The following is an 18483-nucleotide window of genomic DNA, read 5'->3' as shown; positions in this document are numbered from 1 at the left end:
TTTGCGTCGGGGGGGTGCAGCAGGCTGGACTCGTTCAACATAAATCATAGCGGTAATGGGGGGACGAAAGTGATATATACGTGGAGATGTGAGAAGAGGCCGGCTTTTAAAAAGCATTCATCATCGAGGTGCGAGACCGCGAAAAATGGGGAATTTATCTTTTTCAGTTTCTGCTTCGGTCCCCGATTTAAATTGTGTTAATTAGATTTATCGTTAAGCTGATGTTTGAGGTGATACAATAAAAGAGATGCCATTATCTGAAATACAATATTGATTTTCTAATAAAGCGTTGTCAACTAGACAAAAGAAAAATCGTGGAAAAAGTGTGTTTTTCGCCCGATAAATTTTACGACACCCTCGACACTAATAAATATAATTTCACCAGTGGATCGAACGAAACAATTGTGGATTGAACTTTGTCAATTAATTTCCCGATTTATTATTCGACATCCATTAAATTCCTATGTCAAATTATCCATACCGAACGTAATTTTATTATTTTTCAATCGAGTTACCACATTTTTCAAATACTTTTCACATATTGTTTAATAAACCACGTGTTAATTAAAAATCATAGTCACTCATAGATTGATTTTTTAAATTTATAACACAATAAATGGACATTGGAGTAAATTCCTCGAAAGACATCAACATGAAAAATGTATTTGTTCATGATTGATTGGTAAACACCGAAAGAATATTCTCTTTAATAAAAAAACACCAAATTGTATCGCGTGACTAGAAATATCATGTTACTTACAAAAGGCACTTAACTAATTTGTCCAATTTGTTACTGAAGATTGTTTAAAAATGTAATTTTTTTAGTTAGGTAGATACTGTCTAGAGATTCGGAATTGATTAAGTTAAAATTTTCGGTTCAGTTGATTTATTATCAACTGAAACGTTGTCTCTCAATATTAAAAAAAGCAATAACTTTAATAATCAATAATATCAATTAATAATTATTTACCAAAAATAGTTTTTAAAAACTTAAAAAAATATTGTGAAAGGAAATTCCACACCTGTAAAAATTATTTTTCTATTCGTAAAACGGTAATTAACGATGTAATATTGAGAAAATATTATCCAGATTCACAAGCCATCTTTATTAAGTTATTAACGCGATTTATAAGATACGAAACGCGTATACCATATGTGTCAAGTTTACTACTGTAATGGTAAGTAATAACCGCAATTTTAGCGGATTTAACTTTGGGTAGTTTGAATAATTACGAATTTCGCGCGTTACAACTTCAAGGCAATGGACTATTTAAAAATCCTTTCGACTAAAATTCTTTCAATTTTCCAAGATAATTGCATGTTCAAATTAAAGTTTTATATTAATTCGGGTTCTTATGCATTTCTGTAGGTGGTCTCAAATATGTTCGATTGAATTTAGATCTGGACTATTTGTTGGCCAATCTAAAACAAGAATTCCAATCCCTCTTTTCTAAATCATTTAACCCTTGGATTGGTTGATTCCCAGCAAATCTGCCACATATTGCTGCGACATGCCATCTTCAATTAGGGTCCCGATTTGGACTGCTTGTTCAGGTGTTAAATTACTCATTATTTTTTTAAAATGCCGTTGTAAACTTAAATTAGCAAATAAATCAAATGTACGTACACACACAATTTTAAAACAAAAAAATTTTCACCGTGTTTCTATTTTGTTTCTTTTTATTTTCTTTATACACCATAATTTTTTGAATATATATTCATTTCATTATTAACATTATCACATTATAAAATTGTTTTTGGTGGTGTCTGGTGTCTCAATATCTGTAAATGTTTATTTTCATGATATTGAGGATAAATAATCACCGAAATAAATTTTTATTAATTTTTTTACATTAATATTATAAAACGTTTGTAGTAATCCCAAAGGTAAATAGTTAAGTAAATTTATGGGTTAGGGGTCAAATAAACTCGAGTTCGGGTAGTCGGACCTTCCCAAGTCAATAATTGTTGCGATTTGCTTATTCCGCAACGACAGTTCAGTTCTGATTTTATTGTCCGAATATGATTACAACGTCCCGACAGACGAACCCATAAACTTGGTGTCTTGGAGTGTGGGTTGTTCAGACGCAACCACCAACCACTAAAACGCTATATGTAAATGTGTCTGTTGAGTACACAAAAAACACAGGTGATGATGAATGTTGCTGCATTTGCCGGTTACACAAGTACACATATGCGGATAACTGATATCAGTGGAACCTCGTGGTATTTAAGTTTGATTAGGCAAAATATATATATATAATTTTTTTTAGTAAAAACCACCGGACAGAGTCGCAACAAGCAAGAAATGTAGCTGGATAACCTTCCATTCCTCGGTAATTAGAACAAATATATTCCTTTGATTGGAACTACCTCGTTAATTTGTGGCGCACCCGTTTACCTCTCTCTTTTATGCACGTGTATAATCCTTTTTGGTGCGTAGAGGAATATTTGAAAGTGCCTCTAGAGTACTTGAAGCACTGATTCACTTATCTCTGATTAAGCCACTTCTCACGGATATACACAGTCCTTACCCAAAAATAAGTGAAAAAGTTAAGTTATTTAAAGACAAATTTGGCCTATTAATTAAGAAAATGCCGTTTTTTAAAAAATAAGCAAGCGGTAACAAAATCTGTGAGAATTGCATTCGCGAACGGATTTAAATCGTCCAAAGTTGGGTAAAATGTGGATAAATTTACAAAATAACCTAATTACTCGTAAGTTGGATTTAATTAGGAATTTAATTGCTAACATGCCCGTCTTGAAACCGTTGAGCCACGTATAGAGCATAAATCACTTGTAGAAACGCCAAGAACCGAACTGCGATATTGCAAGTGCGCCTTAACAAATGGTTTCATGGAAATTCCGTTTATAATTCTTACTAAGAGTTTTATGAAAATTCAAATGCACATGATATTTCGTTTCCGGTATAATTATTATACGCAGACATTAAAGATTAACTGTACTTCAGCTCGTTTATGTTATGTAATATTTTAAAGAAGGAAGTAGAACCTTACCTACTTTAGATGCCAGTTGATTGGTTAACTAGTCTCGTTTTGAACCCACCCAGTAATAAAATTCAGTCAATAAGGTACTTTACATATTGCAAAATATAAAATTATTTATTACCTTTAAGATCCTTTTCTGTAGCTCCATCCTCTTGCTATTCTGTGCTGATAGGTGAATGTATAATGTATAAACATCAATTCCTCCAATAAAATAGAAATTTTTAAAATGCACTTTTGTGAATTCTGATTCAATGCAAGTAACCGAAACATTTGTATTTATTAAATATTTAGTTGGAAACGCTGAATAACCATGTCGATAATTTAGTAACATGTCGTGTTTTGAAAAATGTATTTTTAATGTTGATAACACTGTCAACTATCGATTTAATCAATCAATTATTTACCTCAAACTCGATTTTTTCCCGTGTTTTCTCTTGATGCATAAACACTAATTACAAATTCAAGAAAAATATTTTCTATTAGAATCAATTAATGTCATTGTAATAAATAAGTGATTATATCATTACAGAGTGAAGACTTTAACTGGAATAAATTCGTTATCAGGGAGCTGAATAAATTTTCGAAAAATTACGGCCACTTTTTTTTTTCAAATGCAACCCTATGACGTGTGAAACGGTGATAAAAAGGCGAATTAAGTTCAATAAGTTTTTAACGCAATCATTGCTTAAAATGTATGCCATTTGCAATATCCTAATCTACTATAGATTTCGTCCCTTACATTACGTAACGTCTCCGGTGTTATTGCCCTAATTTCATATCTTATTCTTTCCCTAAGCCTATTCATATTTTTCGGGTTTTTAATGTAAACCTCACTTTTAAGATGTCCCTACAAAAAAATTAAGTGGCATAAAATGTGGAGACCATGCTGGCCAGTTAATGCTACCTCGTCCTCCTACCTACCGGAATAAATTCTGACCAGATATTGATGGACGTTAATAGCGTTGTGTGGAGGTCTCCATCTTATTGAAACCATAGCCCCCCGTCGGTCAAGTTACGGTCCAATGGATTTGGAAATAGCTGGCATCTAATAAAAGAAAAAAGGTCCTGCTATAATAATTTGTTTTATACCGACACACACATTAGTTTTCTGAGGACGCTGTGTATGAATTTTCTTCTTCCAATGGAGAATTTTTTGCAGCCCATATCGACAATTTTGGCGGTGATCCCATTTAGAAATGTATCCATTCCAAAAATAAAATGTTCGATATCGTCATCGTCATCGTCATCAACCACAGTCTGCTTTTGCCCTGATATATTTCTGATATGGTGTATCTCTCTATATCGTGCCTCTATTTTATTAATCGTCCCTTAATTGGCAAGTCGGGATGTTTCTTTTGAAATCGTTTTGAGTTCGTTCTCTTTAACCATACCCAGCCATCATCAAAATTTCGATTTTAAGCGATTCATTTAAATAAGACATTTTCACAAATTTGCAACAATTGTCACTTTCTCAATGAGGGGTCACACGCCATAGGGTTTCCGTTCTCCTTAAAGGCAACATTTGAAATTTTGTGTGAAAGAGGTCGATAAACACATTCAAACGTTGACTACTCTCGGGAATTTTTCGAAAAGTTTTTCATCTCGTTTGTAACGAATTGATTCCAGTTAAAGTCTCCACCTTGTATAATATCAAAGGCAAACCTCTTAAAATTATAAAGAGACCAAATAATTATTTATCCCTCTAACATAACAATTTGAATAATTGATTAAACACAGCTCTCAACAAAAATTAGTAAAAAAACTTGACAAACTTATTTTGATAATAACAATAAAAACTGACAAACTGTAAATAATATTAATAAAGTTAAGTGTTAAAATTTAAAAATAAAATTAAAATCACTTAAACTTAAACTGAAGACATGTTTCTTTGACATACAAATAAACATACAAACATAATGTAATCTCGAATTTACTTTAAGATAAAATAGAATTTAAGTAATTTTATGAATGTTTAAATTTCATTATACTTTGCTTTTTATGTTGTTTGAACAAAATAATTTAATTAATTATATTATTATTGATATTTAAATAAACTCTAATCATTTATATTGTTTATTTAAAAACATTAATATTCGATAATATGTTTAATAGTGCATTTACACAAAATTAATTAATTTACGCGTATTTCATATACACCAGATGGCCTTATCGATATGTATAAAACAAATAATTTGAATAAATAGATGGAAAATATTATAAGGTTTTTAATATAATTATTAAAAACCCTAACATTGTCAACTTACCATATAAAAAATCAATATCTTATTATGGTTGTTTTACTAAATAATAATAATTGTGCTGTGACGTGACGTGATGTAATGTGGATGTGATGTGAAGTGATGTGATATGATGTAATGTGATGTGGTATGATGTGAATGATGTGATGTGATGGGTTTGATATGTTTGATGTGAAGTGATGTGTTTGATGTAATCAAATTTTTAGTTTTCAGCAGTTAACTTATGATCTGTAAAAAATATCAAAAACTTTTTCGGAGATAAATTATAGGAAATTGAATTCTCTACAAAAAATGTCATATAAAATTTTTCCATAAAGTTGATGGTTGCGTCAGAAAATGAGAAAAATGTCAAAATTTTAAATCAATCCAACTTTAATGTTAAATAACTTTTGAAAAAATGAATATAAAAAACTGTAAGAGACATTTTTTGTAGAGCGTTAAGTTTTCTATAAAAATCTGTTTTGATCATTTTGAAATATTATCTCTAACGAGAATTAAAAAATTTCAAAATCCAGGAGAACACCGTTCCCGTGTTATTTAAACGGGAAATTAAAATTTACGATGCGGCACCTCTTAATATTAATATTAAGAGCTGTAACTTTCACAGTATTTTTTTACCATTTCCAACAAGATTTTCGATATAAATAAAAAAAAAATTGCCGATTTTTTTGAAACAGTCTAATATATTTATATTGTTTATTTAAAATATCTGGTATATATATATAATTTCAGAAATTATTAAGTGAATAAACACAAAGGGTTGATATAAAAAATAATTATTATGTTATGCTTTGTTTTATTCATTAAAAGCGAGTTAATTGGATCGCACTGTATATGGTACATATATCTATATAATATTTGTTAATGAGTTTATGACTGCGGTTAATGAAAAATGTATCGTGGAAAGGTGGAAAGAGCGAAATCGCGAGTGTCATCCCCGAGGCGCATCTCGCATCTCGCATCCCCCATCCCCGAGAAGCGGCCGCCACCGCCGCCGGAATCGAGCACGGCGTGCGCGGATCGCGTCAGTCAGTCAGTCGCGGACGCCGCCGTTCACCGTCGTTCGCACTCGCCGTCGAGACGCCGACCGTCGAGCTTGATCTCGCGCCCGAACAGTGAAACAGCCAGTCAGCCGCTGCAGCCGCAGGAAAACAATACTTGCTGGTCGGTGTGGATGCGAATCACGCGGCGTCGCGTTGACGTGCTGACAATGCCGTCATTGTGATTGCGATCGGTTTTTGTGTCTGTTGTTGTTCCCCCCGCCGGTGGAGAAAAGCCCTTTCGCCTCCGCCACTTTTTTGTGTTAATCTCGGTGGTGGAGGACACGCAAAGGTATTGTTGCTTCTTCCCGTCTCCCGTCTCCCGTCTCCCGTCTCCCGATGACTGACCGGGAAATGGATTATTTATCGCCGGTATGTGTATGTGTGTTATTTTCCCTCTTCTGTTCCATTCTATTCTATTCTACTCTATCCATTCTGTTTTCCCTTCGTCACCAACCGACACAACAATATTTTTTTTGTGTGCGTTCATACTAAATCTGATTTTCAACACATCAACTTATCTCTTACCACAAATGAATATTGTTCCCTCTTTATTGCATCGTTTTAAATTCATATTTTAAAACTTATTTTCTAAATGTAACTTAATTTGTCAATATCTTACAATAGAACTTTATTATCTTAATAGTAATGTAAACAGTGAGTTTGTACCCGCATAAGTTTTAATGTACTCTACGTTGTTGAAGATGGGGTTTTTAAAAATCGATTACTTAATAATTAAGTTAACTGTGAATTTTTGTATTTATAATTTTTCCAAAATTCTTCAAATTCTTATTATAATATATTACAAATTTTAATTTATTTTACACTTAATTTTATAATAAATATAATTTGGTATAAACTACACTAAAATCTAATGCGTTCACTTTTTGTTTTGTAAACATTGCATGTATAATGTTTAATGTTCGTTAACAAGTCCATTAAAATGGAAAATGCGTTTTTTAACCCTAAATTTTACTCTGCGAACAATATTTCATAACTTTACAAAAATCATAAAATAATGAAAAATGGCAATTCGTTGTAACTCTGTTTATTTTTTAAAATTGTCTAATTTGTTGATAAATTTTCCAATTACAAAAGGTGGTTGCATCAAGTTTATAATAGAATATCGGAAATGGTGTGTCATCGCGTGTTCAACTTTTCATTCTCATATTCTATTACTTATTATTTTATGGATCTATAATTTTATTACTTGAACTTATCTTTCAATATTGTCTTCTAATTTTCATTGCATTTTTAATTTTTATTGTTTTATTGTTATAAGAGACATAAAAATCAATATAATTAATAAAAAATCTGATAGGACATAATTTGCAAGTCGTCAATTTTAGCTCAAAATGGAATTCATAAATTCATAGAGGAAACGTCAGAATTGTCCCATCATCCTGTGTAAATTTCCTTTGAATATATTATCTCGTTCATATGAGCCCCATATTATATTTCAGACGAGACAATTTCATGCTTAAAAAGTTGTCAGCGAACATTTTCGTTCAAGATACGGCTACACACCAAATTCCATCAAATATTTACTTTCTCCCACTCATTTCAACTTTAATCGTTTTTTTAATCGGTCCGAATTTGCATCTTTTAATTAAAAAATATATTTATTTCGGCATCATTAAGATTTGTTTAATATTTCGATCATTGCGGGCTAGTATTAAATTGATGATTGGACCGACATGCTTTTAATTAAAGTCGAATTTAAGTGAGCACACCACATTAAAATATGTCCGTGTTGGCGGACTGTTTCGCGAAATTAAATCGTTTATTAGTCCCATTCGATTAATTAAGGTGCTTCATTATGACTAATTGGTCTGTTCGAGGCTTAATCGGTCATTACAGCACTGAAATGACACGCGTTCACTGCTGGTGAACATTACGTTTTTGTTCCACGTTTCCGCTTCCCCAACTCGAATGTCCTGCAAAAAATTACTTTTTAAGAGCCATAATTATAAAAACTCTTCCTTGCGTCCAGAATCGATTTGAATTCGTTTTGTGGGGTTCGAGTTTTTCTTTAAATAAAGTACAACCGAGAATATAATCTGAAAAGATCGTAAATCTTGTAAATCTATTAATTCACGAAACAGCTTGAGAGTTAAGTTTTTTCGTTGATATTTGCAAATCCCTCACGTTAATTAAAAAGGTTTTTGCGGGCGCAACCCTCACATTCCAAGCCGACGTTTGTTTCAACAAAAGGGGAGAAAAGACAGTTTCCTAGTATTCCAATTATGGCGGTTTGACCCCACGTCCTATCCATGTAATGTTAATTGTAATTGTGAAATTTTGCGCGATGCATTCTGTTCACAATTAAATAACTCGACAATTATTTTAATATCTTGCCCAATTTAATTGAAAACGATAAAACATTACGGATGCGGAACAGTTTTCCAGTCTCATCCGACATGATGAATGTTACAATTCACGTTAAAAATGTATTTGGACGCGGGACAATTTTTTTCGGGCCGATTCGCATTTTCCCCACCGTTTGATATTTATGATGCATAGAACATACGGTAAGAGAATACTGAACGGTTTTACGCCCTCCCGATACTCGATATGCATCCGTCCCCTTCATCCCCAGTCTTTATTCATTCTGGGGACGAAACCCTAAAACAGTATTTCCCTTTTCGATGTAGGTTCGTTCAAACGTTTATCCGACTGTTTTTGATGGAACTTAATTTTCGCCAAAAATTAACCAATTCATGGAATATAGGAATCAGTTTTTTCTTTTATTAAAAATATTATCATAGCGGACTGATGGAATTATTGGAAGCAATTATTGTTTCAGAAACTGGAGCAAAAGTTTCGATGGTTTATAGATAGAAATTAAGAATGAATATGTCGAGTAAGTCTTGATAGAGTTCCTTGGCTCCGGACAGTCTGCCATGCAGCTGAATAACTTAATTTGTGACCGACGATGGAAGTAAATAAGGTCTTGATTAATCCCATTAGATCCCCCATAAAAAGTTTTATTGAATTAAACGCACTCGTATGATGTTGGACCGCATCATTTTTCGTCCGACTCATTCGTTTGTTTATTTCATTGTTACTATTATATTGTGATACATAAATTTTCGTTTAGTTTCAAGTTCATTCATTTTGTTACTTGTGTATTTTTTTAAGGTGAAACTTGGGAAGTTTTAATAAAAAAATGGGCACACACATTCAAATTGATCTTCAGGAAGCTCAATAAAAGTTGAAGTAACAGATGGTAGGATAGAGTAGAATAGAACTTTTGCAGTTTTACTACTCTTTTGTCTTTCTGTCTTTTTCAAATGTGTTTTCGATGAAAAGTAAGAGTGAAATAGAAAATAAAAGAATTCATACATAATTTGAAGTGGATTATTTCTAGTAACACTAGTAATGGTGTATTTGCCTATATTAATCATAAATTCATGATGGATTTGTGCAATTGTAATATATAAATTAACAATTAATCCGATCGCACTTATATAGTGCTCGGATATTATAAATTATTAAAACTAATGAGTTTGAAATGAATCTGTGCATTTACTAAATTATTGGCTTCATGCGTTAACTTGTTGTGAGAAGTATTATTGTAAAATATATCGGATTAATATAAATTATAGTGCACTTTGTTGTTTATTGATTCGCTGGACACGAACGATAAAATAGAACGGTTTTGAACTCGTTCATTATTGTGTGAAGGCATTTCAAGTAACAATAAACATAATTTGTTATGGTTGAATAAATCAGTTCATTCATAAATAACTAATATTGTTTTATTATATAAAATTTCAACTTTGTGCATGTAAAAGAAATGAAATAAAATGGATTCAACATAAAGTAGAAGTGGAAGCAATTTCATTTCATATTGATCTCACACTCAGACATTTTCCGGATTACTAAGTACTTGATAAATTTGTCAATTGTGAAAAGAATTGTTAAATAAAATGTAATGACAATACTTATACATATTAAATAAAATAAATATACAACATTTAAATTGTATATTAAAGAATAAAAAAGTGTTGAACTGTGGAAGGAGCTTAAAAAGCAAAATATAAATATAATAAATAATTTTGCGAGTGTAACATATAAATTTAATGAATATTTTATTGAGAGAATTGAACAAATACAAAATATTGTTGATAGAAGTGAAAATAGACGTTACATTTTAGAGAATATTTCTTTTAAAGCAGAGTTTAATACGTGATTTGACAATAATCTTAGAATTAAACAATATCATATCTTTCTTAAAAATATCAACATTTACTGATGAGAACAAAAATAGAGACTTCTGTAAAAATATTCTGTTGTATGCAAATAATAGAAAATAATAAAATTATATAAGCAGTTTTCTTGGTGTTCAAGAGTGATTTTCAAATGTTAGACACAACATTATTGTTACAGAAGTTGAATAAGATTGGCTTTGGTAGAAGTGTACTCAACTGCATTTTTATGTTAAAAAAAATAAAAGGTCTAATAATCTGATATAATAGTTAACCACCATTAGCAACAATGCAAAGTATTTATATATTCTTAGGGAACATTCCCCATTCTTCTAAAGCTGCCGGTATAAGTTGTTCAAACCTTCCCCTTCCAAACAATTTTTGACAACTCTGCTTCTATGTTGAGGAGCTTTATTCTGCATAATGGAAATAATCCCCGAAAGCACATCTTCAGAGGCTTACTACAGGTAGTAGTAGACCTTTGACCGGTTAGTGATTGTCTAATGCGAGACCAAGGAGTCTTTTCACCAATCATAATTCTTTTTTATATTTGGGGACTGAACGGGAGTACGAAGCCTCTTGAAACATGGATTCGTTGATCAACTAATTGTAGGCCTATTTTGGTCCCCTCAATTTTAAAAGCGGCCAATTCTATTTTATATTAATAATTGTGGAACCTTTAACCGAAAGATTAACACCTGTAGTTTTCACAAGTTGCCTTTGAAACTTTAATGGGATATAATGGGATTTCTTTTTGTATGTGAACTAAAAAACGGTCCTGACGTTTTGTAGTGGCTTTTCCACGACTTCTTCAGGGCCTATTTTTTATAGTTTCAAACTCCAGAAACCTTGAATAGGTTTTCGAAACTACACTTTATGTGCAATTTCTGTCTGCGACATCTCTTCTTCCGACAGCGCAATATTCTTCCCATCTGGACTCTGATGACTCATCTGATAACCCCACATAAGGCATTTGAATTAAAATTCACTTCACTATTACATGGGAACAGTGAAATTGACTCTGCAGAAACAAACCTTACCACGCATTTACAGTTTTTATCAAAAAACATTCACTTTATATTGAGGACTAATTTTTTTTCATGAAAAACAATTTTTTCTAGAAAATACTAGTTGATTCCATGTAAGTTTGGTTATGTGTATTTTGTATTGTATTAGTGCTTGCTAAATATAGTTAGAGACAAGAAATTTTTACCAGCTTAACAGAAGGAAAAGAAATGAAATCAAAATGACAAACAGCAATTATGCGATCGTGCAGTGGTGTATTCTACGAGCTGCGCTCAAGAATCTGCATATTAACAAATTATTGTTATTCAAGATAACGTGCACAGTCAAACAATGCCAGTGAAAATCTTTTGCGGAGTCGTTTCGCAGACAATAAAACTTGGGCAAGTGCACCTAAAAATGTATTAAGTTCCATTCAGTCTGCCTGAATATGATATATATTTCTAGTTTACTACCGGCACCATAATTAACAATTTTACGATGTACAAGCAAAAAAAAACAACAACCGGAGCCACTTTTATGAAATTCAACAAATGCATCTTCTTCAATCGGATTTTCGAGTGACAATAAACTTTTATATCGTGCGGTCGTAAAAGTTATAAAGTTTTATTCGTCGTTCTGCGACCTCTGAAATGTCTAATTAAACAACCCGAAATTGTTAATAAACTTTTTAATTCACTTTTATGTGTCGCAAAATAAATTGACGAGATGCGTTTACTATTAACAAATAGATTCGGTATTAAAAAACATTAACCATAACAACGCTTAACAACGTGATTGTATCCATTGCAAATATCTAACAGCAAACTATAATAATAATAATAATAATAATAATAATTATTATTATAATAGAGCACCATCTGGTTGTAACAGCGTGTAACGTGTTCGAGGGGTGCAAAACTTATCACACAATGGGGCGGTTCCGGTCGTGTCGTAAAATGTTTGTTAAAAAATGCGTTTTAATTCCCGCGAAAAGTGACCCGCCGCCAGAGTCCAATTTAAATTAATTACAGCCCGCGTAATGTGATATTTCGGGGGTGGAAGTTGGCTAAGTTTGTGACAGTTCGTGTGTTCACATGTTTCGGGACGGTTTTTTATTACATAATTTAATTACTTCATTAGACTGTCCGGAGAGCCGTAAAAATCCCGCCGTCGCGGAAATACGCTGAACGTGAATTAATTTATCAAATTAACGAACAACTGTATAAAATTTTAGAATTTTTACGGTATTATTTTGTGTATCTTTTAAATTATAATTATTTTATTATAATAAAAGTAATGCAAAAAATTTTAGGGATCATTTAAGTGAGAAAGTTTGTAAAAATAAAAGGGGAGACTAATTTAACAATTGGAAGTTACTTTTTCTCCTTCAAATATTTAATATAGGAACGATCTGATAAACTTTAATTTTCAATGCACCCCTTTAGAATATTCTACAAAAGTTTACTTAAGGGATACTCGGCGAAAATTATATGTACTTTTAGGAGAAAGTGAATCTTGAACGAATAATGAGAAAATTTACTCTTAAAACATTTATTTTATTTACAATGTGTAATAAATATTTTTACATTTATTCAAATTATATTTTTACAATTTATTTATGTTTATCGTATTGTCAATTAACATCCATTATTTGAAACAAATAACGCGTTTTGTGTTTTGTGCAAACATGACGAACTTTAGTTGGCATCAGTAATGCGAGAAACATGTCAATTTGTTTATGTATTTATTGTAATTACTGTTCACTTTAGTCATGATTAATGTTGCAGATACAATTTGTATTCATGTCGTATAACTAACGCAAACCGACTGCTCCAAAATTCATTTGTTCCTTGTCAATATTTTTTATTGAAGTCTGTATTTGTTCGGTTTGTACAACAAGAAACAAGTACGAGATTAATCAACCCTAAAAACTATAAAGATTTCCCCTCTTTATTCTAGAGCATTAAACCCTTCCTTTTCACCCTACTGTACATTGAATTATTAATTATATCAATAAATTAACTCTAGTCTAAAATACAAAAATTATTTCTCAGTTTTCCAAGAAAATACTGATTATTACGATCGAAAAAATGCATGTTTTCCCCCAGTACGAAATCCTATAAATTTATTACCTTATTGACAATATGATACAGACAAACAAACACGATTGGAGTGTCTGAATCGGAGAGAAGAAAAGAACTTAATAAACATAAAGGGAAATGGGAAAAGGACGTGGGGGTTCCATGGGTCATTTATAAAAGATTAACAAGGTACGAAGGGTATTATTGTTGCCCTCGGAGCGTGTCGCTTCATCTGTGGGGTGAACAAATCACAAAGTAAACCCACATGGCCAATGGATGCCTAACTAAACCCCGTCGATAACATTCGAGGCACGATTCTCAGACTCAACAACACAAATGTTGTTGACCTCTTTGTACTGATCGAAATCTTTAGAAATCCTCATTTAATTGATGCGGATTACAAAAGTGTATGATTTAGATATAGAAAGCTCAATGATTTAATTTTTTATTAAAGTACAAAATTAAATTTAATACACATATTATTTATCAATCGTTTCCGTGATTTTTTCTAAAATTACAGTTTCTAATTTAAATAATAGAGTAAGAAAATCAGATTGTCGAAATAAAATAACACTTTGTGAGTTAACACATAATCAATAATAAAAGAATTAGCATCGTTAGTGGTAAAGTCGTGTGTCTAAAGTGGTTCAATATTATGTTTAACCGTAAAAAGCAATAGTTGTACTAATGTAGAAATAATTATCGCCGAATCAATGAACACGAACAACTTTTTACTTGTTGAATATTGCCTTTAATAAAAATGAACATTGGGTGTTTGACAAATGTTTATTAAAATTTAACATGCAAACAATTCGTTGTGTTAAACTAGTTGCTTTGTCAGTTAATCAATATCGTTCGTGCGATACCCAACCACATTAGAAATATGGAAATACGAGTGTGGTAGACAAACACAATAATGGGAATGTGTGTGTGGAAAAACGTTTTCCTTATCGCGGAGATAAATTACTGGAAGCCAAGAGATGTTGTGGGGAAGGAAAAAATAATTATTTCCGTTTAGATGAGGGGTCGTGGATGTTCGAATGACTTTTCTAATGGGATTCTATTGCCAATAAATTTCTCTATCTTAATTAAAGAAGTTGCCACCACAATGTTCATCCTTTTGAATGATAACGAGAGCATTGCTTATGTATATCCATTTTCCGTGATGAAAAGGCAATTTTTCACAGCGGTTTCGGTCCGATAAAAACGTTTCAACATTGGAAATAAGGTATCGGCGAATGATTAAACGGTCCATTTTGGCTCTGAACGGTTGAGATAAACGGTCGTCGACCAAGAGTAAGAGCAAGAGCAGAAGGCAAAAAAAGCCGGACGGTTTAATCAACAAAGGGCCCTTAATTGAAATTCCTTCTCTGTTGCAGGTCGTAATGTAATTTGGTGAAGTAGTTAGTGTTGGTTGTGAATGTGCCTGAAAATAGGACCGGTGAAAAACAGACATGGTATTTGTGACGTCATGAGATCACCACTGATTGGAATACTGCCATGGATAAAGTTCACCCTGCTCGCCGGCCTCGTCTCTTCCGCAATAGGTGAGTGGTAAATTTTTAAGTTACGAATGTATGCGGAGGAGCGTATTCATTCCGTTTTGTTTCGTTTTATGGTAGGTCTCGCAGTAAATTACCGATAATGCGACCCGGAGTTGTGAGTCGGTTTTCGGTTCAGCCTAGTGTTATGAGCAACGTATACAGAACACAGAACAAAAAGCGCCGTGAACGCTGAACGCTGAACGCTGAACACTAAACAAGGCGTCGCGCCTATAAATTTCAATTTGTTCTTTGTTTGTTTTTGCAACAATAAAAACTTATCCAAACTGAAAACGTAATTATTTCTGGCCGGCCGCGTTTTTAAACTTGCCCGCCCGATTACAATGCATTTCTGTTTGCTGTCCTCAATGGGAACGGTTTGTTTATAAATAAATCCATTGTGTGTGTGCACACACAAAGGAGCATCAATCGTGTGCAGCTAGAAGACGATTATTGTGCTCCTAATTTGGCTCTTTGGAGGGTGGCACCACGCCGCGGGCGGCCCAAACCGCAATAAAAGTGTCGGTACGACAAAGGCCACTCGTCCACGTCGTTTGTTGCAATTAAGTTGACACGGTGCGCTCTAAATTTCTCCGTATTTCGGATAGAAGTCGAACAACTGGAAAAAGTACTCGCCGTTCGGGTTTACGTCCCCGGGGAAATCTGACATTGTCCCCGGCGACGAGTCGGCAAAACCTTCACTCGATTACGGCTCGGGATTTTTTTATTCTTCCCTCGATCGGCCCCGTTCTTTTTAGTTGATCGTCTATCGTCGCAGTCCGACATAAGTTTCCTAGTTTCGTACAACAGTTAAGCTACAGCCTCGGGTGTAGTCGTTGCCTTGGCCCATGTATGCATACTGATCGTGCACTTTTTACCGCCCGAGATTGCCAATACATTTTTAATATCCCGCCGAAGCAAATCGATAACTTGAGGATATAAATCAAACACACGGGAAGTAAATAAGCCGTGTCTATACATTTTGTATTTTCAGCCCGGAATTTAATTTATAGTCGAATTTTGGGAGTCGGCGTAACAGTAGAAAATGGTCGGACGGGCGGGAGCGGTGTTTTTCATTTCGTTAATCAAACCCCGGATTCTTTTTATCGCCGAATGAGTGATAGAGAAATTCCGGGCAATGAGGAGAACATTAAATGGGCCTTTATGGGGCGATAAATAACGAAACAAACGCGGGACGAGACAAGGACAATAACAAATGTTCGAGTACATTCCGCCAATTATGAAGCGCCCGGTTCGCCGACTCCGCTCTTTCAGCACAGGTTAAGTATTTACTAAGTATTTGACATTTTGATTTATGCGCCCCGCAGTTCGGGACTTTCGTTCTGCCAACTCTAAATACCCGAATATCCGAATACCCAACGTTTACGTGCCGTCGGCGACGCGGCCCAACCAAATTATTCGCTACGTTTCCCTCTTTATATTCATAATTGTTTTATTATTTTTACAACCACTTCAGATTACTTAATTAACCATGTATGCTATTGTGGTGGGGCAATTCAAAACTTGTTAAAGTTAATTCATCAAACTAATAAAGTAACTAGAAAATTCCGTCTTTGGAGTAAAGTTTCTCACATCAAATGCATACTTTACTAGTTTGAACGTGGATAAAACTAACAAGACGTATATGGATATCTTGATTATAAAACCTCATCGACGCGACATGGAGTTCAAAAGTTAAACGCAAATTATTAAGGAAATGCCCTTAGGAACAAAAACTTGGCCGCCAGGCGACATTCAAATTCATTTATTTATAAATTAACTTTTAGCGTCAAGAAATCTCTTTAGTAAACATTAGATGAACCGCCCTAAATACTTCCAAATTAATCTGCATATTTAGGACTCATTTTGAATATATTTAAATTGGAGGTGTCATTAAAGTTTGGAAAGAGAAAAATTAATTACACAATGCAAATTTTTGTTGTAGTATCATAACACTTTTGTGGCCATTAGCGGTGAGATAAGTTGTCTCGGAATTAGTACAAGAACATTTGCAGCATTGTGATTCCTTAATGCTGTTGTTTCCTTATAAGGATACGCGAATACAGACACAATGGCAAACTTCGCCATCAAATTTATTTTTGTTCGTCGCTCCTTTAAAAAGCTCGTCAACGCTTTCGGGAGGTGTGTGTTCTTCTGAAATGGCCTTCGAACGTCTAACGTCCTGGAACTCGCCGTGGCGTAAAGAAAGTTTATGTGTTTGGCGCGAAACTACTTGCGACTGCTCTAATGAACGGACCGAGATCTTTCATAAAAATTATTACCTTGTTCGACGACGTTTCATGCAGGAAATAACCGTACTTTGTATCCACGTGATCTGTTCTACATTGTTTCCGCATTAACTCAAACTGGTTTCATATTTTTTTCCTTCCGCGCGGAGTTGATGGGCTGTTCAAAAATGTAAAACAAAAACGAAGCGAGCGAGCTACTTTTTATCGATATTTGACGACAAATAAAAACACAGTACAAAATCAAATTCCGATTTGTTTATGTTTTCCCGTATTGTTTTAAGTATTGTAACATTTATATTGGTTTATTATTAGTTAAAAAAATACTTTGTTTTCTGTGTAACTCATTTTATTCATATTTTACAAAAGAATTTCGAAAATATTATGAGTTACAATTAATAAATGTTGTTCAATAAAGCATAAAATATTATTATGGTTGGAAGAATCCTCAATTGAGTCGTACAAATTCACTAATAATCGTTAAAAACTCAATGACTTGTTAATAATACATTTTAGTAACTCCATAAATACTTTTTTGTATAGATATTAATAATTTTGCCCAAATGCATTCAGAATTGTATAAAAAAATGTTTTCCATGTTTACCTCGTCGGATGAATAAAACAATTTCGCATATTTGCCATATATCAATAAGGAAAATGGCCGCTCTGTAATTGAGCACTATTTGAATTTCAACCATCATCGAAGTTTGCACGAGAGCCGTTTGAAGTCCGTAGAAAATTTCAGGCTTTGCGTCGCACGAATTCCCTTTTATATTACGTTGCACTTTGTTGCTAAATTACCGCTTTAATAAAGCATAAAATGCAAAATAAATAATTGGGTTTTCGTATTTGTTGTAAAATGAAGACGGTCAGCGCATATAAAGTTGCGCTGTTTCCACCATCTCCATACAAATAAATAAATAAATAAATAAATAAATAAATAAGCGTTTGTCGGTGCCACAATTTTTTACACCATCGAACGTAGATAGAGCGTATGTTATGTATCCTCGCTTCGGGCCTGGCGCTATAAAATTTGAAATTTATGTCGCACACATTACCACTTCCTGCAACACGATATATTCCGAGGCACTCT

General features: G+C 33.2%; 1 protein-coding gene across 2 annotated transcripts in view; it reads left to right on the top strand.

Moving 5' to 3' along the window:
- The first annotated feature begins 6349 nt into the window (after positions 1-6349).
- The window catches only part of LOC109599020 (CD166 antigen homolog A), a 140749-nt gene continuing 128615 nt past the window's right edge, over positions 6350-18483 (top strand). Inside the window, exons 1-2 of one of the 2 annotated variants that reach the window (XM_049962608.1) lie at positions 6350-6598; positions 14983-15150. In XM_049962608.1, the coding sequence (XP_049818565.1) occupies positions 15024-15150 (127 nt within the window). In that variant the 5' untranslated portion in view covers positions 6350-6598; positions 14983-15023. Of the gene's footprint in view, positions 6599-6619; positions 6679-14982; positions 15151-18483 lie in introns of those variants that run through there. The other variant, XM_049962607.1, reaches the window with a different exon arrangement.

The sequence above is a fragment of the Aethina tumida genome, chromosome 2 (genome assembly GCF_024364675.1).
Source record: "Aethina tumida isolate Nest 87 chromosome 2, icAetTumi1.1, whole genome shotgun sequence".
Classification (NCBI taxonomy): domain Eukaryota; kingdom Metazoa; phylum Arthropoda; class Insecta; order Coleoptera; family Nitidulidae; genus Aethina; species Aethina tumida.
This window is presented reverse-complemented; position numbering and strand designations above follow the sequence as displayed.